The 26072-nt window shown below is 44.2% G+C and overlaps 1 protein-coding gene across 1 annotated transcript in view; it reads left to right on the forward strand.

The window, feature by feature from the left end:
* The first annotated feature begins 19904 nt into the window (after window positions 1-19904).
* The window catches only part of ZFAND3 (zinc finger AN1-type containing 3), a 250970-nt gene continuing 244802 nt past the window's right edge, over window positions 19905-26072 (forward strand). Inside the window, exon 1 of the mRNA XM_084623757.1 lies at window positions 19905-20196. Within this exon, the coding sequence (XP_084479883.1) occupies window positions 20126-20196 (71 nt within the window). The 5' untranslated portion in view covers window positions 19905-20125. The remainder of the gene's footprint in view (window positions 20197-26072) is intronic.

Consider the following 26072-nt stretch of genomic DNA (forward strand, 5'->3'; position numbering starts at 1 on the left):
GCATACAGCTGTTGGAAATATGGCAAGCAATTCCTGAACATGGCAACTTTTACATATCTTTATATTCAATATCTTTGAAGGTTAAATGATTTTCCAGTTGGCCACAGGTATTATTTCAGACCCAAAGTTAATTACAGATCTAATAAGTCAGTGAGCAGCAATTAGTGCATGAGGCTGCAAGTTCCCAACTGCAACCACTAAGAATTTCCAAGCCTTTTCCAGCTAGGACAAAAAATGTGTCCCAGCTGGAAGCGATGGAAATTATGAAGAATTTTTATCTTGGAATTAAGGCAGTTTTCCCTTCTCCATTTCAAGATTATCCTGCTTGATTTTAAAACCCTTTCCAGTCTTGTTCCTTCTGTCTCATAGCCCTTGTCTCTTTCTACTGTCCCTCTGCTCATATACCACCAGCCTCTTTGGCATCCCATCACACAAGCTCTTCTACAGCTCTTGCCATTAAATACCAGACTCTATTTCTGCACCTCTTTGATTTTCCATCTACTTTCAAATCTTATATGAAGACCTCTCTTTTCTTCTCCTGCTCATCCCTCTTACTTTTTCTCACTCTCCTTTTAGAGGAATGTATTATTTAATTCTCTGCGAAGCATTTTGGGTTAGCTTATGTGAACAACAATGTAAAGCAAATAAAGTTGTTGGAAGTCAGTCATGTGACTGAGCAGAAACAGCACACAGGCTAAGTCAACAGGGTTTTTCCTCCAAAGAAGAATGTTTATAACCAGAATCAAATAGATTTACATAAGCAAAAAAACCCCAAACAAACAACAGTCTCAGCCTGGGACTCAACCTAGTCCTATGCTCCACTTATAGACCCCACCCTTTCCCAAGAGGCATTTCCTTTCTCAGTCTCTGGAGCAGCCAGTGTACAGTCTTTTGGCACCTATGCAAGAGAAGAAGGAGGCTGAGCTGAGGTTGACCCCTGGTTGGCTCAGGACCAGGTAGTGCCCCTGCACCCTGTCTATTGTAGTTCATTGCATCATATTGTTGTGGCTTCCTTCTGGCTGCATAAATAACACCTGATTCTGTGGAATTCAAAATGCTAATGCTACTAAGTTCTGCAAAAGTTATGTGGTGGCAGAAGAATGTTCCTGGACATGTCAGACACTATTTACTGAAGATCCAGTTCTGATAGCCTTACTCTGTGAGAATGTAGAACTGAAGTCAGTGGGATTACTTGTTCAGTAAGGTACTGCCCAGTGTGAATAAAGGTGGCAGATTCAGACTGCAAGTGGAAATTATTAGTTCATTTGCATCTCTTGTTCCCTCTAGCATTTTGGTATGACAGTGATGAGGGGACATGTGTTATTATAGGTGCCCAAGCAGTACGGAGGCTTGGCAACAAGGATGGGTCTCTGTGGGTGGCAGAGCTCAAGCCATCCTGCAAGGAGCTGAAGAAGGAGCAAGAAAGGACAATGATGAAGGTCAAGAATTCTGCACTCTACCTTTTCCCACCATCACTTCCAAAGCAGGTGCAAATAGTCAGGACAATAGCTGATGACTGTCCTCAATAACAAGGGAAGTTAGCCTGAGGTGGATCATTGACACCTGCAGTGAGCTGGGAGGTCAGACAGCAGCAGGAATGAAGTAGGCTTGCAGGTGCTGCAGGGGATTGACGTGTCTTGTGAACTGGCTCCTTCTGAGAGACACTGCCATCTGTCTGTTCATGCAGCCTGGGGCCTGGGAAGCAGCCTTTATACCTTAGGAGCTTGGGGGTGGGATTTATGCTCAGAGTTTCCAGGGAAAATATGGAACATGTGTAAGAATGTTTGCCCTGAGTTCCACGTGAAGTGAGGAGAAAGGGTGTTTCAGCAGAGAGGGAGGATGCCAGGAGGTTGGATAAGGATATGCTTTGCCCTGGAGGGGGATTTTAGTAGTTTCACGCATATTAGGATACATAGGATTTATGCACATCTTGTTATAAGAATCCATAGTAGCCTTTTAGTAACATTCATTCATCCTCCTATTTCCCCACTTATGGCTGTGGCTGTCACATGTTGCATAATTTCTACCATTTGTTCATAGGTTATTTTAATTTTTTTTTGTAATTTTCATTTTGGAGGACTTGTGTGTTATTCAGTTTTATCCATTTTATCCACATGGAGGAAGGACCTGATTCCTGCCGCAGGAGTAGGAGTTCCTATGGTTAGGTTTGCAGAGAGAGCCTGCCCTGCACTCACCCCTACACTGATGGCTCCTGTCCTGCAGGGACGGACCCAGCTCCCCTTTCTGGGTGTTGTGACCTGACATGCAGGGTCACAGTGCCACTCAGTTTTGGCTGGACTGCTCCTCTATCATGATGACAAAGGGGACAGCAAGACCAAATTTGAGTGTGGCACTATGAGCCCATGCACCAGATCACAATGCCACTCATTCAAATTTGGTCCAGTCACACACACAGCTGTCATGACAGAGAGGTGGCAGGGCCAAACCTGAGTGGCACTGTCACCCTGTGTGCCAGGTAGCAATGCCCGGAGTGGGGAGCTGGGTCTAGCCCCCCAGGACAGGAACGGCAGGAGCTGCCACTGTGGAGTTTCATTGTATTTAGTCTTATGCATTATTTTATAGAATCATAGAATCATAGACTTTAAGGTCAGAAGGGACCATTATGATCGTCTAGTCTGACCTCCTGCACAACGCAGGCCTCAGAATCTCACCCACCCACTCCTGTAACAAACCCCTAACCTATGTCTGAGATACTGAAGTCCTCAAATCGTGGTTTAAAGACTTCAAGGTGCAGAGAATCCTCCAGCAAGTGACCATTGCCCCACGCTGGAGAGGAAGGCGAAAAACCCCCAGGGCCTTTGCCAATCTGCCCTGGAGGAAAATTCCTTCCCAACCCCAAATATTGCGATTAGCTAAACCCTGAGTATGTGGGCAAGACTCATCAGCCAGACATCCAGGAAACAATTCTCTGTAGTAACTCAGATCCCACCCCATCTAACATCCCATCACAGGCCATTGGGCATATCTACCACTAATAGTTGAAGATCAATTAATTACCATAATTAGGCTATCCCATCATACCATCCCCTCCATAAACATATCAAGCTTAGTCTTGAAGCCAGATATGTCTTTTGCCCCCACTGCTTCCCTTGGAAGGCTGTTCCAGAACTTCACTCCTCTGATGGTTAGAAACCTTCATCTAATTTCAAATCTAAACTTCCTGATGTCCAGTTTATATCCATTTGTTCTTGTGTCCACATTGGTACTGAGCTTAAATAATTCTTCTCCCTCTGTGGTATTTATCCCTCTGATATACTTATAGAGAGCAATCATATCTCCCCTCAGCCTTCTTTTGGTTAGGCTAAACAGCCAAGCTCTTTGAGTCTCCTTTCATAAGACAGGTTTTCCATTCCTCGGATCATCCTAGTAGCCCTTCTCCATACCTGTTCCAGTTTGAATTCATCTTTCTTAACATGGGAGACCAGAACTGCACCCAATATTCCAGATGAGATCTCACCAATGTCTTGTATAACGGTACTAACACCTCCTTATCTCTACTGGAAATACCTCGCCTGATGCATCCCAAGACCACATTAGCTTTTTACACGGCCATGTCACAGTGGTTGCTCATCATCATCCTGTGATCAACCAATACTCCGAGGTCCTTCTCCTCCTCTGTTACTTCCAAGTGACGCATCCCCAGTTTATAGCAAAAATTCTTATTATTAATCCCTAAATGCATGACCTTGCACTTTTCACTATTAAATTTCATCCTATTACTTCATTTCATTTTATTTCACATTTGCAAAAACCACAAGGCTCTAAACTCTTCAAGGCTGCTACTGTGTCTTCTTGTATGTCTCTGCAGCACCTGGTGCATTATGAACAGGGCCCTAGGCACACCATGACACAGGGCTCCCCACAGCTGTGCACCATGGTCCTGCTGCCCACATCATAGCCCCAACTCCCATGTGGGAAGGAGAATAGGCTACATGGGTATAAATCACCTATATACCACTACAAACATGGGTTTCACACATCCTGGATGAATGCTCTAACCACTGGCCTAGAAATTATAAGGGTAGCAGAAGCTTCTCCTCCTTGCAAGAAATGGCTTAGGCACCTAAGCTGCCTGATTCCAGGAGTGAGGTACTTGGTGTAGATTGCTCACAGAGATAGGTACCTCCTTGCAGCCTGGATTTAGGTGCCTAATTCCATGAGGGGGGCAGGTCTTAGGACACACCCCTTTCATTGCCATTTCCCATTGTCTAGCTTAGGCAGCTCTCTGCCTACCATACTGGTTTTTGTGGATCCCATTCTTAGGTGCCCATCTTTCCCCATTCATTGCATAGGGAGCCCAGGTGCTTAACGTAGGCTTTGTGGATCCCAGCGTTCCTTGATTTTCTAGGCACCTAAAGTTAGATGTTGCAGTGGTCTACATTCCTTGTGTAGGAGGGCCATAGTGACTTGGCCTCAATCTGCCTGTATGCTGCAGGATCATGAAAGACACAGTAGGGGTTTGAGGCCATCTGCTCAAAAGCTCACTAATTTCTTCAAGGAGAAATTTGATATTGCCTGCTCTCTTCTTTTTTTTAGTTTATTTCAAAAACAAGAGGCCCCTCCCTGAAGTCCTCTACCCATCCAGCTACTGCTTCATCTCTCTATCAGAGTTAAAGATGGAAAAGATTAATTGATCATCCGGTACAGTCATCACCCTGCCAATGCAGCCATTACTCCTTTGCCTTTAAACTCCTTAAGTGTACATTCTATTCTCATGGTTTTGACTTTCTTTCCTAACAGGCTTTGGTTCCACCCTTCAACTCTACCAAAGTATCTTCACCAAGGTCACTAATGCTCTCCTGCTGGCCAACCCTAAGGGCCTCTTCTCTGTTACCCTCTTGCTCTATCTTTATTATTATTATGGTAGTAGCACTTAGAGGCCCATCCGTGATTGGAGCCTTCTTGTGCTAGGTGCTGTACAAACACATAGGAAGAAACAGTCCCAGCCCCCAAAAGCTTACAAAAATGGACAAGATGGGCAAAGAGTAAGAGGGGAAACTGAGTCACAGCATTTAATCAAGATCACATATAAAGCCACGACTTTCTAGCTATTGCTTTTGACACATTTGGTCAGCCTCTCCTTCTGGAGTCTCTTTGGACATTCATGTCTCCATATTCACCTAGTCCTACTCCTAAAATCTATCTTTCTGCATCTTCTAGCTGTGCTGCAATAGTTCCTCATCCTCTCTTCCATCTCCATCCCTCAGGATTTAGTGCTTAGTCTTCTAGTCTTCTCTTTCTGTACTTCGTCGCTGGGAAACCTCATTGACTCTCATGGCTTCTGTTACCAACTCTGTACTGACAAATCTGAAATCCTCTTGTTTACTCCTCACATCCCCTTCTATTATTTCTCAATATTCCAATTGTCTTACTGCCATCACATTGTAGATGTCCTACTGCCAGCTCAAACTCAATATACTGAAATCCTAATCCTTTAATCCCAAACCCTCCTCTCTCTTTCTCTGCTGATGATTCCACTGTCTTTCCCATCACCCAGATTTGCAGCTTTGCTGTTATTGTTGACTCCTCTTTCTTCTTCTACCACCAAATCCTCTACTGCATTTCTGGAATTGATCCTTTCCTATCCATCCTTACAGTCAAAACCTTGTTGTTACGTTGGTCATCTATCCCTGCAACCTCCTCTTTCTGGTCTCCTGCTTTCCCCTCCGGTCGAGCTACAAAGCTGTTGTACAAACCATTTTCCTTTCCTGCAGCTCAGATTCTGTCACTCCCTTATTTGAATGCCTTCACTGGCTTCCCCTCATCCTCTGCATCATATTCAAACTCCTGGTCCTCAAAGAAGCTGAGGGAAGAGAAAAAGCAATTTATGTTCAAACTGAAAGTAACAGGAAGGCATCTATAATCTGAATTTTAGATCTTAGAATCTGAAGTGGCACACATTTATTCAAAATCACGCTATTTAAGATTCATTATTATTTGTATTACCATAATGGTTAGGAGCTCTTGTCATGGGCAAGGACCCTGTTGTGCTAGGCATGTGGTACAGACACAGACCAAAAAGACAGAGGAAACAACTCTAAATTATTTCCTCTCTGTTATTGGATTATATCCTTCTGGCATAAGATATTTTTCCAAAGAGAAATAAATGTAAACTATTTTTTAATCCTTTCATTTGTATATAAAAAGCAATTGCAACAGAGAGACTTGGGGATTCCATTTTTTATTAAGCAATACTGAATGATTTGTTAACTGCTGAACCAGAATTTCGCCTCCTGCCTTTAGTACTTCTGCTTCAATTCTGTCAGCCCCAGGATCTTTCCTCTGTTTGTGGCCTTTGATAGTTGTTTTAATTTCATCAGCTGTTATCGATCCCTCTTCTATTTCTAATTTAACGCTGGCATTTCTCTTGAACATGTGCATGATTGTCAGCTTTGAGCAGTTTAATAAGGAATGGAAATGTTCTTTCAGTTATCTGACTTGTTCTTCATGGGTTTTCAACATCTGTCCATGGGAGTCCCTGTTGGGCATCACCTGTGTTGGTCTGGTTCTTCCTGAGAAGTTGTCTGCTATTCTAGAGAGCTGCTAGAACTCTCCGCTCTCTTCTGCTTCTTCTGTCTCTGCAACAAAATCTGGGTTAAAGAACAAGTGCCACAAGACTGGAAAGATGGTATCATCGTGGCATTGCAAAAAGCGGGTGATCTTATTCAGGGCACGAACTGGAGATGTATTGTATTGCTATCAATTCTGGGCTAAGTACTGGCTATGGTTATGCTGAATAGAATGAAGAAGACAGTGGATGAAATATTAAGAGAAGAACAGGATAGGCTGTGTTCAGGTAGATCATGTTGTAAACGGACAGTTGCTCTTTGACAGATCATCAAAAAAGCTACTGCTTGGCAAAAAATCCATTACAATCAACTTTAAGAAAGCATTCGATAGTGTCCCGCGAGAAACCCTGTGGAATACTGCTAGAAAGTATGGGATATCAGATAAGCTGATCAACAAAACATTAAGTTTACATGATGGAAGTAAATGCACAGTAAGACTGGATACAGGCCTGGTGCATAGTTCAATATTGGGATTGAAGTTAGACAAGGATGTGTGTTATCACCAGTCCCTCTTTGCATTAAAAATACACTGGGTGGTGAAGTAGGCAACAAAAGGCATAATGGATGGTATGAAATGGGTTAGTGGAGATGAGTTGCAAGATCTTTACTTTGCTGATTACATTGGTTTACTAAGTACGACATGAAAAGGAATGCTTGCCCTCACATTGGAGGAAGAAGAGGAATAAGCAAAAATTGGATTGAGAGTAAATACAGAGAAAACCAAGATGATTAAGGTAGGAAACTGGACAACAGATGAAAAAGATGGATGGAAGAGAAATTGAACAGGTAGAAGAGTTCTGTGCCCTGGGGAGCGTGATGACATCTGATGTGGCTAAGATAAAGATATTCATATGAGGTTATGGAAACAAACGCCACTTTTGGAAGGATGAACAACATCTGGTCAAACAGAGGTCTGCACGCCAAACTAAAGGTCGGATTATACCATGCAACGGTACTGAGCACACTACAGTATGGAGCAGAGACTTGGCCAATGACAGCAGCTAACAAAAATCAATTGGAGGCTGCCCATCACAGATGGCTGAGGAAGATACTACACATTTCATGGAAAGATAAAACAACAAATTTGAGACTGAAGGAGCTGATAGAGCAGGACATGTTAGAAAATATCATCAAAGAAAGAAGGCTCACGTGGCTGGGGCATGTACACCACATGGGAGACATGTTGAGCAAGTATTGAATTGGGTTCCCCAGGGAGGAAAGAGAAAGCAAGGAAGAGCTGGGAGAATACAGTGGCACAGGATACTGAATATGCTGGTATCACCTGGGAAGAGGTACCACAACTAACAAACAGCCATAATCAGTGGAGGAACTGGACTGCCTCATGTGTCAGCAGCACAGGAGGAACTAAGGTCTAAGGTAGGGTAATGCTGACTGATGATGGGGGGGAGGGGAGGAGATGGTGCTAGTGACTGGTTGGAAGAGTTGGACACCCAAGATGAAGGCAGGGGCTTTGAGAGACAGCACGGACCCTTGGATAAGGTACTAAATTAGGAGCTCAGCAATAGGGGTTTTATTCCCAGTGCTACCAATGCCTTGTGTGACCCTGAGTACTTCACTTTCTGTGGCTATTTCCCTGATTGTATAATTATATTTATCTTCCTTTGTAAAGTGCATTGAGATCTTCTGCTGAACAGTTATGTAAAAGCTTTACCCAGCCAGTCATTCACTGTCAGGAAATGCCCAGCACAATCGTCCTTATTATCCATTCATAAACCTGACAGTTTATAATAGTAATAAAAGTTCCAGCTTATATAAAACATATGCAGATTTAATTCTATGTGGATGGTTTCAATATTAGTCACTATCAAACCTGTGTAGGGTTTCTATTTGCCTCTCTCTTCTCCACCTTCTTTTATAAATTATGCCTAATCCTTTGGCTTTTTAATGTTTTATCTGGCCTTCTTAAATTGCTTATTTTACAATGCAACACTCAAAGTGCCCTGGATGAATGATGGGGAGGCATAATAAATAAAACTATTATTCATAATATTTATAATGGCCTCCAGGTTAATAATTTCTTAGCCACTAGTGACTGGCAGTGTTAAGAGCTCTCAGTTTCACACTGGACTGTAAGTTCCTCCAGCTAGCCATTAGCTGCCAGGAAATGTCATTCCTATAGTCATAATATAATAAAATATTAAATAATAATAATTGCACATTTGTAACACCTTTCCAACAAAGATTGAAGTGCCTTACAAACATGAATTATGCCTCAAAGCCCTTGCCTGATATAAGTCAGTAGGTCACCCCCATTTTACAAAGAGGGAAACTGAGGGCACATAGCAGTAAAGTTATTGGCCCAGTGAGTCAGTGCGATAGCTGGGGAAAGTATGCAGGAGTCTTGACTATGAACCCCATGCTCTACCCCTTAAACCATGTTCCTTCCCTTTATTGTTCAAATAATGACAGCCATGTGTTATGATGGTATGACTGTGGAGGTCTCATATTAAACACAACTCTACAGGACTCACAACTCAATAAATAATGCTTGATCCCAGCTTGCTGCTTAGCCAACACAGCCATCACTGAGAGACAAATTGAAAAATTCAGTTAGCGTTCTACATTCTAACACCTTTTTCGTGAAAGATCTAACAAGTTTGCCACTGAACGACAATTAACACATGTCCTGTTTACTGCCCCTTTCAAAGCTCTCATATTTGCCATCATCAGAAGAGGGTTTTAAGAGAAGGGATCTTCTAAGAGACAGGATTTCATGGAGAATGATACCCAGCTGACTGGAGTGGGATAGAAAGTGGTGATTATTTCAATCAGATGAAGAGTCTCTCTAACAGATTGGCGCCACAGGAGTCGCTTCTCTCATTTTATGGTAATTTAGATCTTAAGATGGGAAGGAAGATGTGCAGCACTTGTGACACACTCCACCTGCTCCACTGTGGGGTTGTGCATGTATACCTCAATGGAGCAATCATGCTTGTATGAAAATAAACACCACGAAAATGGTCTGATGTACATGCACAATCTTGTCTAGCAGATTTGACAAAGAGAAAGTTTGAGAAACAGTTATGCCAATTAATGTTTCGAGATCAAGAACAGTTTTGTCTCTCATCATGGTCTGAGCCCAAGCCTGAGCCCGGGAGGTGTCACTTAGGCTGATCATGTGAAGAACTGAATTTCCCCAACTCCTATTGATTTCAGTGGCAACTGAATGCGCACAGCATCTTGCAGCACTGATGCATTAGAACCCATTCCTGCTCCCCTGGAGTTGTAAGACAAAACTCCCACTGACTTAAATGGGAGGCTGTGATCACTTCCCTTGGGAGACTATTCCACAGTCTCACAGACTTCTGTTAATACACTTTTCCTGATATTCAACCTAAATATTATTTTTCTTCATCCCTTTATTAAACTCCCTAGTACTACTTTGAAAAATTCTCTTCTCTCCTTGTTTGTACCTTTCATACATGCGTAGATGGGTATCACCTGTTTCCCAAATGTAACCATTCCTTAGCCAAGCTATTTCACTGTTCCAGATTTCATTTGTTTTGGTTGCTTTTCTGTGTACTCCCAACAATTTGTCTGCATCTTACTATAAGAAAGTGCCCAGAAATGAATACAGAATTATAGCAACAACATCTTCAGAGTCTCATAAAGAGAGCTTAGTATTTTCCTTGTCCATTTCATGATGGATTCATGTATGCAGTGCCAAAATTACATCAGCTGATTTTGCTGCCATAGTGCTAAATTGCTTCCCACTAGAGTCTCCTTCAGCATCATTGCTTTCCAAGTTTTCTTTCTACCATTACGTAGCTGTTTTTCTAATTACTTTTTCTTACATGTATTTGTTCAGGTCGAATTGCATTTTATTATTTTCTGGCATATGTCAACCCTCTGTTGGTCCCTTGTCATATTTTTTCTGCTTACCCTGATGTTTACGATCCCCGCCCCCCCAGTTTAGTATCATGTGTGAATTTCTTCAGTTTGTTGTTTGCTATTTTCCAAATCATTACTCATGTTAAATAAGACTGGACCCAACACCTAGACACTTTTCCTCAGCTTGATACCTTGTAATGATCCTTTGTTTATGAATCTTAAGCCAAACTTCAGCCTCTGCGACAATACTTATGTCCAAACCAGCTTGAATGCACATTCATGTAAGATGTTTGGAGAAAACAAATAAAAAATAAGTGTCCCCCTTTCTTTGTCAATTTGCTGAAACTCTCTATTTCCCTTTTTCTTTCCTAGACAGGTAGCTGTTCCCTGGCACCTGCTAGTCCATCACAGGAGAGGGAGTTCAGAAAAAAAGGTTGGGAACCACTGACCGAAAAAAAATAAAACTCGTCTTGCTTTTCCCATTGGACAGTGTATTCTGCTTCACCTCCGGTCATAGACTTTTGTGCTGAGGGGCTGAAATCCGTTAAATAACTGCATCATTGCATCCCAGTCCTTGACGGCACCTACTGCTGAGTGAAGTGATCCATATATAGATGGTGGCAAATTGCTGGCTTTCTTTTCTTGGGGTGGGGGTTCAGGGCACCATTTCTTGCCCCTGAACTGGGGTGTTAACTGCCCCACTAGCATCCTAGAGGAGGGGAGTGGAGAGGGAGGGACCCGGGCCCACCCTCTACTTCAGTTCCCAGCCCAGGGGCCCTGGGGATAGCAGTAAACCACTAGAACTAGCGGTTTCCATGGGCTACTTCCCTCTCCAGCCCTTCTGCTTGTGGGGCTTCCTGCCCTCCCTCTGCACAAACCAGGTGTCCCTTTACCTAGGGTCTTAGTCTTCTTAGCCCACCACAGCACTTCTCCAAACTCTCCTCTGCTTCCCTCCAAACTGCTCTCTACTCCCACATCAATCCACCCTGTTTCAACTCCTCTAAACTGCTCTTTGATCCAGCACCAATCCTCTCTGCTTCAACTCCTCCTCTTGTCTGATTGAAGCAGAGTTTTTTTTATCATGTGATTGGCTTCAGGTGCTTTAATTAATTTATAGCAAACTTTCTTCCCTCTACAGGGAATAAGGCTCCCTTCTAGCCCTCTCCTGCTGCCCTCTAGTCTGGGCTTTCCTTGCTTTTTGCCCCTGCTTTCAGCGTCCCCCCCACCTTTTTCTTTTTGTTGTTTTTCTGCTGCTGCTTGAGTGCCGGTCGGCTGCTGGCCCCCCTGCCCGCCTGCCTGCCTGCCCTCGGATGCTGCTACCACTCCAACTGAGGCCCCCTGAGGGGGGGGGGGGGGCTGCTGACCCGCTCCCTGGAGGAGGGAAGTGGAGGGACCCAGCCCCCAGACCCAGCCGCTTGCTGTTTGTTTATGGACCTGTCTCCGGCCGAGAGAGTCTCTTATCATCTGTTCCGGCATCCCTGGAATGCTGCAGCTGCAGAGAAAGCCCGGAAAAGACAGGGAACAAGCTGTCCACCGGAGGAACACCGCCCGGGTAATCTACACATCGCCATGGAGGGGGCCTAAGACTGAGTAACTTTCGAACTGTGCTCTCATGTGTGGGGAGGCCTTGACTGTGTTTGTAGGGACACGGGGTGCGGCACGGAGCTGCCCCCTGATCCATCTGTGTCCTCCCAACCCCCACACTAGTATCCTCACCACTGCTCCCTCCACCATCTTTGCTGGCTGTTTAACATCTGCCTCTGGATTCAGCTGCTCGCCCTGTTTCCACCGTGTGGGCCAGAAGCACCAGACAACCAAACAGGACTCTCTGTACGAGCGTACGTTGGTTCATGTGCTCCCCCACCCCCGAACTGTCCATCTCAGAGCTTGTCCCTTTCTACCTGACCCCAACTCCTGTTAACCACCTGCCACCGCCCCCGCTGGGGCATCGGCAATGGAGGGCACCAGGGTGACCTCCGCCACTGCCATGCCCATCGCCTCCCCAGACTCTAGGGGAGCCCCCCCAGCCAGCGGGAAGACAGGGCAAGAAGAAGGGGAAGGGCCCCGCTAAAACCACCAGGCCCTCCGTGGCAGGGGCCACCCCCACTGCTGCGGCCCCGCCACCGACCCCGGCATCCTTCCCCGCTGCCTCCTCCACCAGCTCTGCGGGTGTCCCTCCCTCAGCCCCCAGGATGTATGCCCGGGGGGTGGTAGCCCCCACACCTGCTGCCTTGTCATCTCTCCCGCCCACCGCCTCTGCCACCATCAATAGCGGCCGGGGCCCCTTTCCCACCATGACAAGGAAGCATGGTGTCCGATGCCTCCTGGTGCCCACCACGCCCCACGTGGAGACCTACGTGCGGGCGTTGGTGAGAGTGGTGGGGCCCTCGGCCATTGTGGCAGCCTCCAAAATGTATGGGAAGGTCGTCTTCTTCTTAGCATCGGAGGGCAAGCGGTGGAGAGGGGTCTGGCGGTGGGGGGGGGTGTTTGTCCCCCTAGAACCACTAGGCGTCTGCCTGGTCCTGACCTCTGTCCATCTATAAAACCAGAGAGAGGAGGTTGGCCGATGGAATTTCCTGTGACTGTGGGGCCGTTTTCCGATCCTCGGTCCATTCACGTATCTGGGCGGAGTTCCTCTGGGCGGCATCCACCGACTCCCTTGATGCTTTTGAGGAGTGGTGGGCACTGTCCGAGGTTCTCTGCTCGGTGTCCCCATCTGGTTCCCTTTGTTTGACCCTTTGATTGGGGGAGAGAGTAAGGGACCCCAGCCCCAGCCATTGCACCACCACCTTAGAGGGGTCCTTTCACACGTGGGTGCACGTGCCCCCCCCGGACTGTCCACCCCACAGCCTGCCCCTCTTGTTGGGTGCTTTCAAAGGAGGGAATTGTTGATGACACTGGGTGTGGCGCCAGATAACTCGAGGGGGTGGCAGACCTTGAGAGTCGATGAAGCCCCCTCGCTCTGGGCCACCAGGTAACTCGGAAGGGTGGTAGACCACGAGAGTCGAGGAAGCCCCCCGCCCTGGGCCCAGGCAAGCTTGAACACTTCCCTCCCCTGAAGCTAATGAGAAAACAAATGTGTTTGGTTGCTGTGTTACACATTGCATATGCTGTTGTTTTTGTTTGGTAAGTGTGTTATGCAAATAAAAACACCTTTTTTTGCTTCAAAAAAAAAACAACCCACCCTCCTGCTGCCCTCTGGCTATGCTATATATATAGTGATACAGCATGGGTCTTGCGCTCTCTCTCTCTCTCTCTCTCTATATATATATATACATACACACACACACACACACACTTTGTATGTTAGTTTATAAAGTTTGTTGGGTGCTTTGAATGAAAAGGGCTATAGAAAGTATTAATTATTAAGGATGCTCTTCTGAAGGTCAAGGCTGTGACACAAGGGGAGCCCTACTGGAGACAGCACACTGAACACTAGGTTCTGGTGCATTATTATCCACTACCTTAATTTCCTGTCAGCCCAATAGCCCCCCCACCCCCCACTTACTTTACTGAGACAGAGAGGAGGAGAAGAGCTCTAATATCTGAGATTAGTATGTTCTACTGCTGCAGTGATATACCACAGGCAACTTGTTCCCATCAATTTGAAGTGGACCAATATGCTAGTTTCAACATGGATTTGTGGATATGGTGAAGCTTAAGATCTTTACAAAGACTTAAAATAACATGGGTAGGTTAAAATTTTATATATATATATATATAAATAATTTCCCCAGACAAAATACTGCGCTGAAATAGCGTTAAGATGGAGTGCACATATCGGTCACTTAAGTTTAAAAAAATTATGGGAATGTTGTAATTATCCCCAAACTGAGCATTAGAAAATTAAGTAATAATAATATTAATAATAATTAATAATAGGTAGCTGTTACGTAGCATTTTTCATCAGTAGATCTCAACACAGTTTACAAAGGAAATTTGTATCATGATCTCCATTTTACTGAGGCTTGGAGAGGTTAAAGCAACTCATTCAAGTATCACAGATCTGGTCAAGCACCTCCTACGGCTGACTCACCAGATTGCTGGTTCCTCAGGTATTTTAAGCCTCTGGAGTCTAACAGAGCTCATACACTGTCAATCTCTTGGGGTCCTTAGACACACTTTCTGGGTGCAGATCCTCTATCTATCATCCCATGCTGAGAGCAACAACCACACAGTCCCCTGCCCAACCCTGGCACCAGTGCTGACTCCTCAGACTCCCCCATAGCTTAAACACACCCTTTCCCAGAATCCCACCAAAGGTCTGAGCCTTCTGGTTTACCTTTTCAAGGGGCCATTCAGTAGGTGTATCATATAACACACAGACACTTTGCACAGATTCTAACACACTGTTGCCCTTTAATCACACAAGAAATACATGGATCTATAAAAAAATAAACCCTACCTGAATTTCCCTGCCTCAGTTTCCTCACCACTCCAGGGCATTCTTTAGGCTTGCCTCAGAGACCTTTGTACGGTCCAGACCTTTTGCTCGAGTATACAGCTTGTATTCTGAAAAATAAAGCCTTGTCTCCCTCAGTCAGCTTGATTTTTCTTAGCTTGGCTAGTCCAACCCCTTTCTTCCTCTTGCCCAAACTTCTGGCTTGTCTTCCTCAGTCATTTCCCATGAGTCCTTTTTAAACACCTGTTCTGTCATGTCTGTTGCTTTGTCTTGTTTGGGAATTTTCCACTCTCCCAATGCCAGCTCCTTGCAGAGGGAGGGGGAAAGAAGTCATTTCCCTTAGGATGCAGTTACTCTTTAGCATAACTATCGTATGGTCAAAGGACATTCATAAAGTTAAGTACTCTACATTGTCCACAATCTGGTGCGTAACTGCTACAGGCCCTGTCCACAATGGTGGATAGCACATTTACATAAGCCATTCAGTGATACAGCAAGAAACCCAAAGAGAAGTCTACCAGGTGATGTTTCCAATTATACAAAGATCTGTACTATGAACTTCATGTAATTTTAAAAATAACTTTTAAGGACAGATTCCCCAGTATGGGCACCAAAGCTGCACAAAGCAGCCAGAGTGCACCAGCCAGTTAAGATGCATCACTAAATTGATGCAAATAGCCAAAGCATATTGGGGAATCTGGCTCTTAATTTGAAATTGTCTTATTGGTTTAGAGTGCTGTGTGAGTGAGACTGGTGCTTTATAGACTGAGAGCCCACTTTGAGTCCCAATGTTGTGGTTTAGGAGCTCATAGCTAGGCTTCTGCCACAGCTCTCCTGGCACTGTTGCCTCAGTGTGCAGGGGTGCTCAAGCTGCAGTGCCACAAAGAACCTGTCAAGCACCGGTTTCAGAGTAGCAGCCATGTTAGTCTGTATCCGCAAAAAGAACAGGAGTACTTGTGGCACTTTAGAGACTAACAAATTTATTTGAGCATAAGCTTTCGTGGGCTACAGCCCACTTCATTGGATGCACAGAATGGAACATATAGTAAGAAGAGTATATATATCTATATATATATATATATACACACACACACATACATACATACAGAGAACATGAAAAGGTGAAGTAAGAGGCTAATTAATTTAGATGAGCTATTATCAGCAGGAGAAAAAAAAATTTTGTAGTGACAATCAAGATGGGCCATTGAGACAGTTGATAAGAAGGTCTGAGGATACTTAACATGGGGAAATAGATTCAATATGTGTAATGACCCAGCCACTCCCAGTCTCTATTCAAACCCAAGTTAATGGTATCTAGTTTGCATATTAATTTAAGCTCAGCAGTTTCTTGTTGGAGTCTGTTTTTGAAGCTTTACTGTTGCAAAATTGCCACCTTTAAATCCATTACTGAGTGGCCAGAGAGGTTGAATTGTTCTCCTACCAGTTTTTGAATGTTATGATTCCTGATATCAGATTTCTGTCCATTTATCCTTTTGCGTAGAGACTGTCCAGTCTGACCAATGTACATGGCAGAGAGGCATATATGCCATCCTGTGCCAGCAATTACATTGGTAGATGTGCAGGTGAACGAGCCCCTGATGGCATGGCTAATGTGATTAGGTCCTATGATGGTGTCACTTGAATAAATATGTGGACAGAGTTGGCATCGGGCTTTGTTGCAAGGATAGGTTCCTGGGTTAATATTTTTGTTTTGTGGTGTGTGGTTGCTGGAGAGCATTTGATTCAGGTTGGGGGGCTGTCTGTAAGCGAGGACTGGTCTGTCTCCCAAGATCTGTGAGAGTGAGGGATCATTTTTCAGGATAGATTGTAGATCTTTGATGATATGCTGGAGAGGTTTAGTTGGGGGCTGAAGGTGACAGCTAGTGGCGTTCTGTTATTTTCTTTGTTGGGCGTGTCCTGTAGTAGGTGACTTCTGGGTACTCTTCTGGCTCTGTCAATCTGTTTCTTCACTTCAGCAGGTGGGTATTGTAGTTTTAAGGACGCTTGATAGAGATCTTGTAGGTGTTTGTCTCCTTCTGAGGGATTGGAGCAAATGCAGTTGTATCTTAGAGCTTGGCTGTAGACAATGGATCGTGGTGTGTGTCCTGGATGGAGGCTGGAGGCATGGAGGTAAGTATAGCAGTCAGTAGGCTTCCGGTATAGGGTGGTGTTTAGGTGACCATTGCTTATTAGCACAGTAGTGTCCAGGAAATGGACCGCTTGTGTGGATTGGTCTAGGCTGAGATTGATGGTGGGATGGAAATTGTTGAAAGCATGGTGGAATTCCTCAAGGGCTTCTTTTCAATGAGTCCAGACGATGAAGATGTCATCAATGTAGCGCAAGTAGAGTAGAAGCGTTAGGGGACGAGAGCTAAGGAAGCGTTGTTCTAAGTCAGCCATAAAAATGTTGGCGTACTGTGGGGCCATGCGGGTACCCATAGCAGTACCACTGACTTGAAGGTATATATTGTCCCCAAATGTGAAATAGTTGTGGGTGAGGACAAAGCACTGATGCCCAGACTAGTATACAGCCACCAGATCTTTAAAGAGAAGCGACATTTGGATCAGTTAAGTTTTCAGCAAGAACTCTTGACAGGTGTTCTATTTCCCACATACCAGTCACTGCAACCAATAAAATTGTTGCATTCAAATTAGCAGTAGAGGAAAGATGGTGACTGGTTGAGTTACCTCTGATGTCAGAATGGCCCTACATAAAGTGTTACCCAAACTGTTGACCTGAACCGGTCTGTAGCCTATATAATCATAATGATTAGATTCACCAATCTTTAATAATGTAGTGTAATTGCAATTTAATTTCTCAAAATGTAGCTTATAGATAAGATCTCAATTAATGTTAACTAGACAAAAAGTATGAAGTATTTGTGTTACTCCATTGTAAAGATAATTCAAGACAAAGAAAAGACACAGGATGATAAAATTCTTAAAGGATCCAGTTTTACCCTGTAATTTATAAACTAATGATCAGATTTACTTGTACTCAAAGAGCAAGTGCTGTAAGTTTGGAGAGGATATGCTGTATTTATCATACAACATAAAAAGTTTGAATCCAACCCTGCTTTAAATGCAAAACAGAAAAACTTTAACTATGGAATTGCAACCAGCATCTCCATAATAAACTATATTAAAATTACTTTACATTGTTAATCACAATACTAATACTTTTCACTTACATAGCACTTTTCATCCAAGGATCAAAAAGCGCTTTACAATAGTGAGTCAATATCATTATTCCCATTTCACAGATGGAGAAACTGAGGCACACAGAGACAACTTATTTGGGATCACACACCAAGTCTATGTGAGAAACACAGTCCAGGTCTCCTGACCTCCAGTTCAAATACTTAAATGCTAGAATGTCCCATTTTTCTATCGCTAGAGTGCTCTAAACTTGTAACGGATTATTTTAAAAATGTATTTTACTCTTCTGTTTATGCTGCTTTACTTTTTGCAATTTGTTCAGCTCAGACAAGAAGAAAGACTAGTCAGTTTTCCTTCTTCAATGTCAGTTTAAGGCTGGGTTTTTTATGCGCGGTGTGTTATGTTTGCCATACATAAAGGAAATATATGCATTTTCAGTCTAGATTACTTTTATTTTACATCAAGGAAAACAAAGAAAAATTAGAAAATGTCCAGGAAAGAGAAAGCAAAGTCTCTCTCTCTCTCACTTTGTAAGACACACTATCTTGAATCTTCTCAACCCTGCTCCCAATAGACAAGCAGGTAATCTTTAATCTTAAGGATGCAATATGCAAAAAACAAAGTCATAAGTATAGACACCACAAATCATTTGTACAGTGCTGCACTCTTTCAGTAGCAAATACTAAATTAATATTTATTTGTTAACAAAAACTTGTGTTCCACTGCAATTGAAAATTAAGAGTTATTTCTCAGAAATATCTGTTGTGGTCTTAGATTTGTATAGGTTTGTTCTTACATCACCTACATTTGGGGGCCAAATTTAATCTGATTCTGTACTTGCAAAGTACAAAAGGTGGAGAGGCTAACCCCTCTGCCAGATTGGTTTAAATATAATTTTCATTTAATTTTAGTCACCTCTGGATGGTTTAGGTGCCTTTTGGCAGAATTTGGGGTATGGAGTGGGGAAAGTTTTGAGGATGACAGATAGTCCAATGCTCCTGTCCGAGGACAATGAAACTCACAGGAGCACGGAGAAAGGAAGGGACCGGGTAGGATCCACACCGTGCGGAACAACGAGTCCCCAGACACACCTCTGGGGTCATTAAACCCTTGCTAAGCAGTGGGGCGTGTTGTGGGGAGGGGGTCTGGGCTGAAGCTGGGGGGGGGGAGCGACTCGAGGCAGACAAAGACCCCGGGTCTTGCGGGAAATGGTTCAGGGGATCGATGAGAGTCAGGGTCGGGCACCCCAGGGAGCGAACCGGCCCCAGCATCGCTCGGGCACTGAGCGGGCAGCGGGCACCAGCCCAAGGTCACACACGGGGTGGGGGTGGGGGCGGGGTGTCCGGACGGAGAACCCAGGAGTCCGGGCCCGCAGACCCGCCTCTCAATCACGAGCCCCTCCAGGCGCACGAGGCCCCGGGCGGCGGCGGGGTCTGAGTAGGGGACGCCGGACCCACAGAGGGATGCCGGGGCTGGATTTCACGCCGGGGGAACCTCCCGCGACCAGGCGGCTCCGTTGCCACTTCCGGGTTCCCTCTAATTGCGCATGCGCCACCCGCCAACCCTCACCCCATCTCTCAGGCCGAGGTCCATCTTCCCGGGCCGTACCATCTTGTACATGTGGTGGGAGGGAGGCCTCTCTAGATATTTCTGTTGTCCCCGCTGCCCCTGAACCCTCTGAGGCCGGATGCGACTCGTTAGTCCTGGCTATCGGCGCCCTCAGCAGTTACCGTCTCCTGGCCCTCGCCCCTCCTTTATTCCAACCTCCCCCACCGGAGGACGATGGTGCGGGCCACTCCCACCTGAGCCAGCGGCTGGGCGATACCATCCCGCGCACTACGGGGGGAGGAGCTGGGGGTATTGTTGGGTCAGGGGGTGCGCGCGGCCCGCGGCGAGAGTAGGTTCGTCACAGCCGCCGCTGAGAGGGAGGGGCGCCGCCCGGAGCTCAGTGTCCCCCCAGGCCTCGCCGGGCGCGGCTGCTGCTCCCGTTCCGTCCCCTCCGCTACCGCCGCAGTGGTAGCGCCCGGCTCCAGCTGACCGGCCTGGAATCCCGGCTCCGAGCCCCGGACCCTCCGCTCCTAGCGACCCCCCGCCCCGGCCCCGCCGGAGACTCGGACCTGCCATGGGAGACGCCGGCAGCGAGCGCAGCAAGGCGCCCAGCCTGCCGCCCCGGTGCCCCTGCGGCTTCTGGGGGTGAGTGCGGCCCGGGGAGGGGGCCGAGCGGGCGGGGTGAGGCCCGGGGGAGGAGGCCGGGCCGGGGTCTGGGCTACACCGTGGGGCTGGGCAGGACCAGAGCCGGGCCTGGTGGCTAAGGCCAGGGACGGCAGAGCCGGGTTGGGGCTGGGATTACTGGGCTCCTCTCGGGCCTGTCACGAAGGCTGCACCACCCCCCTTCCCCACCCTAGTCTGGATTGCTTCAGGGCAGGAGCGTGTGGCCCTTGCTGTGCGGGGGTGCTTCCCCTGTCAGAGGGGCCCCTCCCCCAGGCATGTGACTGTATTTGCTGCATCACAGAGGGGGTGGCTGGCTCCTGATTTACAAGTACAAGTGGCTTAGTAGGGGTGGCGACAGTCGTTAAATCATCCCAAAATATCCCATCTGTATTCTCATTTCAAGGCATTGAATAGCTCTCTGTAGTGGGGTCCCCATCTGTGTGTGTCTGTGGCTTGTATTAGTCATCACATTATTATTATTTAGTCATCCCCATGTGTTACCGCCTCCCCACTCCCCCTCCCCCCCAGCTTTGACACCTTTGTCTGGGCTCCTCCATGGCCTTTAGAAATTGTAGAGAATTTCCTGAAGGGAGCAGCTTCAATGTCTCTCTCTGCCCATCCCTCCAGATGTTCTATTTAGTTGATACTAACACACCTTGTTTCTGAGCCCCCAGGTGGAATAATTGTGACATCAGCAAAGTGCCAGGCAGGCAACTTTCTTGAATTCTTTCAAGAATTTTGGTCTTTCATAGATATGACTAGCATGTAACTTAGGTCCCCTTTCAGTCTGTCCTGCTTTAGGTCTGTAAAGAGCCATATACAGCCATGTATATATGATTAGTAGTACAGAAGGTGTCCTGTTGCCACTTTATAAAACCTTCCCAGCAGGCCTCATGCTAGGGATGGTCCATGTCATCTGCTGGCTAATCCTGTTTTTTAGGGGGAAAAGTCATTCCTCTGTGCTGGAGGAAAAAAACATAACTGCCCATTTGATTCTTCTTTCACTTTCTGGGCCATGCCTGGTAATGATGTTTCCATTATTGGTTTTTAGCAGATATATTGTGGCATATGGAATGTGCTGGCTGAGACATGAACAAAAAGTGTCTTTAATATGTGTGGTGAAAATGTAGGTCCCTAAAGTTCTTATTTATGGAGTGTTCAAAGGATATGTAAATGGTAGAATTGTGGGAGTCCACCTGAGACTTATACCTGTCTATGACTGTACCTTCTTGGGATTTATATAATACAATTTAAGGTACTTTGGAGGAGCGGAGGGACGCATATTAAGAGTGATTTAGAACGGTCACTATTCAATAGGCTACATTTGATGATTTTATTGGAATGGCAGAATTCTAAATTAAATCCCATTTGTGAGTTATGATACAAGTCTGAACTTTGACAAATATGATGATTCCATTGGGAGTGAACCTACAAGGCATATTGTAAATATACAGTAAATTGTTACTTTATTTTTGATTTACTAGGCCCCTGTATTCATGCCTCATGTTTTCTATAACATGACTGAAAAAGAGTTGCTACTATTTCCATTATGATGTGCTGGCTTCTGTGATCAGTGATGAAGTACAAAGGCACTGAAGGAGTTATGAAAACTTCAGCTCACAGCTCTTTTCATGCTGAACTTTGTATTGAGTTCAGTGTCCTGTGTTTGTGACATCAGTGTATTGTCATGAAAAAAATCTGGTGCCTCAAATGGTGCAATGAAGCTATGAAGAAAATGGCCCTTTAAAGATGCTGCCTATATATTGATGGATATTTCTCCCCATCACACAAACACCCATCACAATTGGGACTAATTTCCCCCCTTTTGAAGGGATGTCGTTCCAGCAGTTATTCCTCCAAGGTAGGGTTGAAATACTTTGGCAGTGGAACGGTATGGAAAAGTTCCCCTTCTCTACCTGTTGTGTTGATAAACAGGGCTTCAGTTTCTCGTTCTGTCAATCTGGCACCTTTCCAGAACACAAATATACTTTATCAGAAGGAAAAGAAAAGAAAAGAGAAAGATTGTTTTATCAGAGGCTGACATTGTTAAGCGTCCTGTAGAGTGGTTGGCTTGTGTACATGTGTAGTTCTGATCTCTGAAGACACACTTGTCCTCGTTTTCTTTGTCCTTGTTTACACTAGAAATGTTTTGCTGGTAGAGCTGTACTGCTGTAGCTATGCTGGCAAGTCCTCCTAGTGGAAATGCAGCTTATCACCAGCCTTGGGAGGAATCTTGATCCTTGTACTAGTGGACAGGCAGTAAGTGGTGCACATCTCACTCTTCTCTCAGAATCCTTTGGCTGTTCAGTGTTCCCCACTAGTCTAATGATCAAGATTTCTCTCAAGGCTGCCCTTGATCCTGAATCACACTTGTGGTAGAACAATGTATGCTAAGCCAATGGGCTAGTCTGGACTCCAGGAAGTTGGTCTTGGCTAAATTTGAAAAGGTTGTAATTATTTTCATGTGGTAAAACATAAAAGTTCTGTGTAATGTTTAGTACTAGCTTTTGCCTAAAGTGAATATTCTCTACAGTAATCCACAAACATTTGGCATGGTAAGAAAAATGTGTGAAAAGGAGCATTACAAATACGGTAGGCCTTTCATGTAAAAATACTTGCTGTTGATCCTAACACTCAAATCTGTCTTTAGGTGAACTACAATGTCAGGAGTTCAGGAAACACACATTTTAAAAAGTGATGTACAAGGGGCGGGGGGGGCGGGGTGAGGAGGAGGGAGGATTCCATATTTTGTTGCTGATTTCTGATGCATAAAAGTCTGAAAAGTTTAAAAAACTTTTGCTTGTTTTTATATTAGAAATTTAGGTTCTGTTTAGGCTGGAAGACTCTGTGTTTACTGGACGTTTACTAGAAAACTAGTAAAATGGTGATGATACAAGAGACTGCGAACTGAACAACTGAGAGGGGAAGGGATTTTTTGTCAGACTATATGTAAAACTTTCTTTAAACATCTATTTAAGGTCAATGATTAACAAAGATTAACATGTATAATTGAAGTTAAAGCTCACAATAACAAGCCCTGAAAGCTCCCAGAGGCCTTCTAGCAAGACCTTGACATTCCTTTTTTCTAAGGGGGAAAAACAAAAAATACCTTTCAATTATTCTTTATGCATCATTTTAAAAAAAAAAAAAAAAGGAACAATCCCTTTAAATCCTTAGGTCAAGTGGAGCATTGGGTTGAACATTACATTTTAATGAATCATTTCAGGTATCCAAACAGACAGCCTAAATCTGCAAACCTAGTCTATAATAATCATTTAGAACTTCATTTACAAAAGAATTTATGCTTCCAATATCTTCGAAATACTTTCACTATTCTTTCCTTCCATTATTATAGCATGTCATAAGCTTTGTTGAGTTTCAGGCAGTGTGAGCATTGCAACATACATTTGAGGTTTCAGTTGTACTGGATTTACGTTCTTTCAGTTTCTTTTTGGAATCACAGACTGCAGGTTGTATTGGTGGTTTTCTTTTAGAGCTGCAGATTTCACAAACATATATCTTATGCCATACGTACTCCAATCAAGCCATCTTTCTTGGTACCTAGAGCTGTTTTGCTCAAATTTAGGACCCAATCCTGTTATGGATATCCTGTGGGCAGATTCCAATTGACTTTGGAAGGGCTTTCTCTACACAAGGACAGGAATCCATTTGTGCAGAGCTCATTGCAGAACTGGGACCTTTGTAAGTAAGCAGTCATATGCATGGGTTAATATTACAAGCTGAAATACCAGTTGGACTTATAGGAGTTGATTGTGGGGAAGGGAGACGTCAAAGAAATAACTTGACAACTTTATTTGTGCTCTAGTGAATATTTTTATTTCCTTTAAAGCCCATACCAACATTGTAGGCAATGCCTTAGAACCAGAAAAGAAGGAAATATGTTAATAAACATAAAACAAATGAATTCCATTCTCAAAATGGTGGCTGCTAGCAGGAAGTTGATTAAAAACACAGTATGATTAGTTTGATTCCCATCTTATTTCTGGCAACTTATAAGGTACTGTACTCTGCCAAAGCTGATGGCAATACTGCTTTGAGAACAGGCCAGCAGGGGTTTGGTAGGATGTTACCACTTATCCTGCCTCTCACTGACACTGTCTCCATCCTATACATGATGACACATTCAGCCCCAAGCTTTCTAGTGTCCTGGGACAATCCAGAGCTTACTTCTGAATTTGAATTTTCTAGTTGTTAGTACATTACCATGCTGCTGTCACATTAACCTGGCCCTTTTGTGATTGTCTAATATAGTATGAAGCAGTTGATCAACAGAATATAAATTTCAGTTACATGATTAATTTCTGACTATGGATCACTGAAGCATTCCTTTTTTCTAATCAAATAAGTTGTTTCTTTTTTTTTAAATAAAGAAAGTCCTTTGATTTTCACAAAGCTCTCTCTGGGCACTGGTTAACTTGGAGATTGAAGCTTTTTTTTTTTCCTCTCCAAGGACCCTGGGTGATCTTTTTAAAAATCACTTCCTAATTTCCGGAGTCCACACCTGTCCCCATTCTTACCTAACTAAAGGTGCCTTTGTAAGCTTCACTTTGTTTTGTACCGGAACACCACATCATTGCCACCTAAACCAGGCTTGAATAGACAGTAGTAGAAATATACACGTTTCTGTGAAAATGCTTTTCCACTGCGACGAAGGTGGTGCAATGGATTAGTGGTGCCTTTCCTATCTGGAACCTCAAGTTCTGGAGCAAGCCATTAGAGAATGAATTGTTGATTTGTTCTAGTTCACATCAGAACTACCATACAGCTTGTTACAATTTGTGTTGACTGGAGTCTTCAGTGAAGACTGGTCTAGAATGGCAGTGAATACTGTAGGTCGAAGTTGAGGTGCATTGGAGTAACTGTGGGTTGATGGTGATGCTGTGGATCAGAATTGAGGAGTATTGACATAGCTGTGGTAAGGAAGCCTACTTTAGGTCTAGCTCTAACCAAAACTGTTATTTCCTCACACTAAATAGGGTGAATTGATTTAAATCCATAGTAAAACATAAAAAAGCTTAAAAATCACTGCCTTTAATCACTGTTGATTTTTTTTTTTACTTAAGTGAAAACTCATTTTCCAATAGGAGAGCCAAAACATAAGCTGTCTCCTTTCTTTAAAAATTATTTTATTACAAAGGTTTATGGGGTACCTACCTATCAGGGGGCACTTTACAAGGCTTAAACTGAGTAATTAACATGTCTTGAGTTAGTGGTTAGGATCTGATTTTGTGAGTGTGTGTGTATCTGTGTGACAAATACTTGAATGTAATATTTCTGGCTTACTAGGTATTAATTCATTAACACTGATCTCTTAGTATCTTCACACGAGTGTTTCAAAGTACTTTATGAATAAGGCTTTACAACAGTTGCTGTAAGCTAGATATTCTCTTCTGTTCTTTGATTTCCGTCCATTTGCTCAGCAGCAATGATGGTGCTGAATTAAGTCTTTCCACCACTTTCTGTCTTGCACCAGCTTAATGGCTTTGTAATTAGGTATTATATTGAAATGGAGGAAGCCTGTAAGAGAATGGGTTGATCCACTGGACTACCAGCAAGTAAAGAGAGTAATTAAGGATGATAAAGACACTTTAGAGAAACTAAAATTCTTTGCATCAGTTTTCATCATAGAGGATATTGAAGATGATCAGAGACATGGGAATTTTTCAATATGGGGGGAAAATGAAACAGTCTGGGATTCTTTTATCATGTTCTCCCTTTGAACTAGAGTTTATATAAAATAATGACTAATATAGAGCAAGTAAGTCAGATGCAAGGGACATCCACTTAAATTGAAAGATAGTAAATTTAAAATTGATAAAAGTAGATACTTTTGAATA

The sequence above is a fragment of the Lepidochelys olivacea genome (assembly GCF_965140295.1).
Source record: "Lepidochelys olivacea isolate rLepOli2 genome assembly, chromosome: 3".
Lineage (NCBI taxonomy): Eukaryota > Metazoa > Chordata > Testudines > Cheloniidae > Lepidochelys > Lepidochelys olivacea.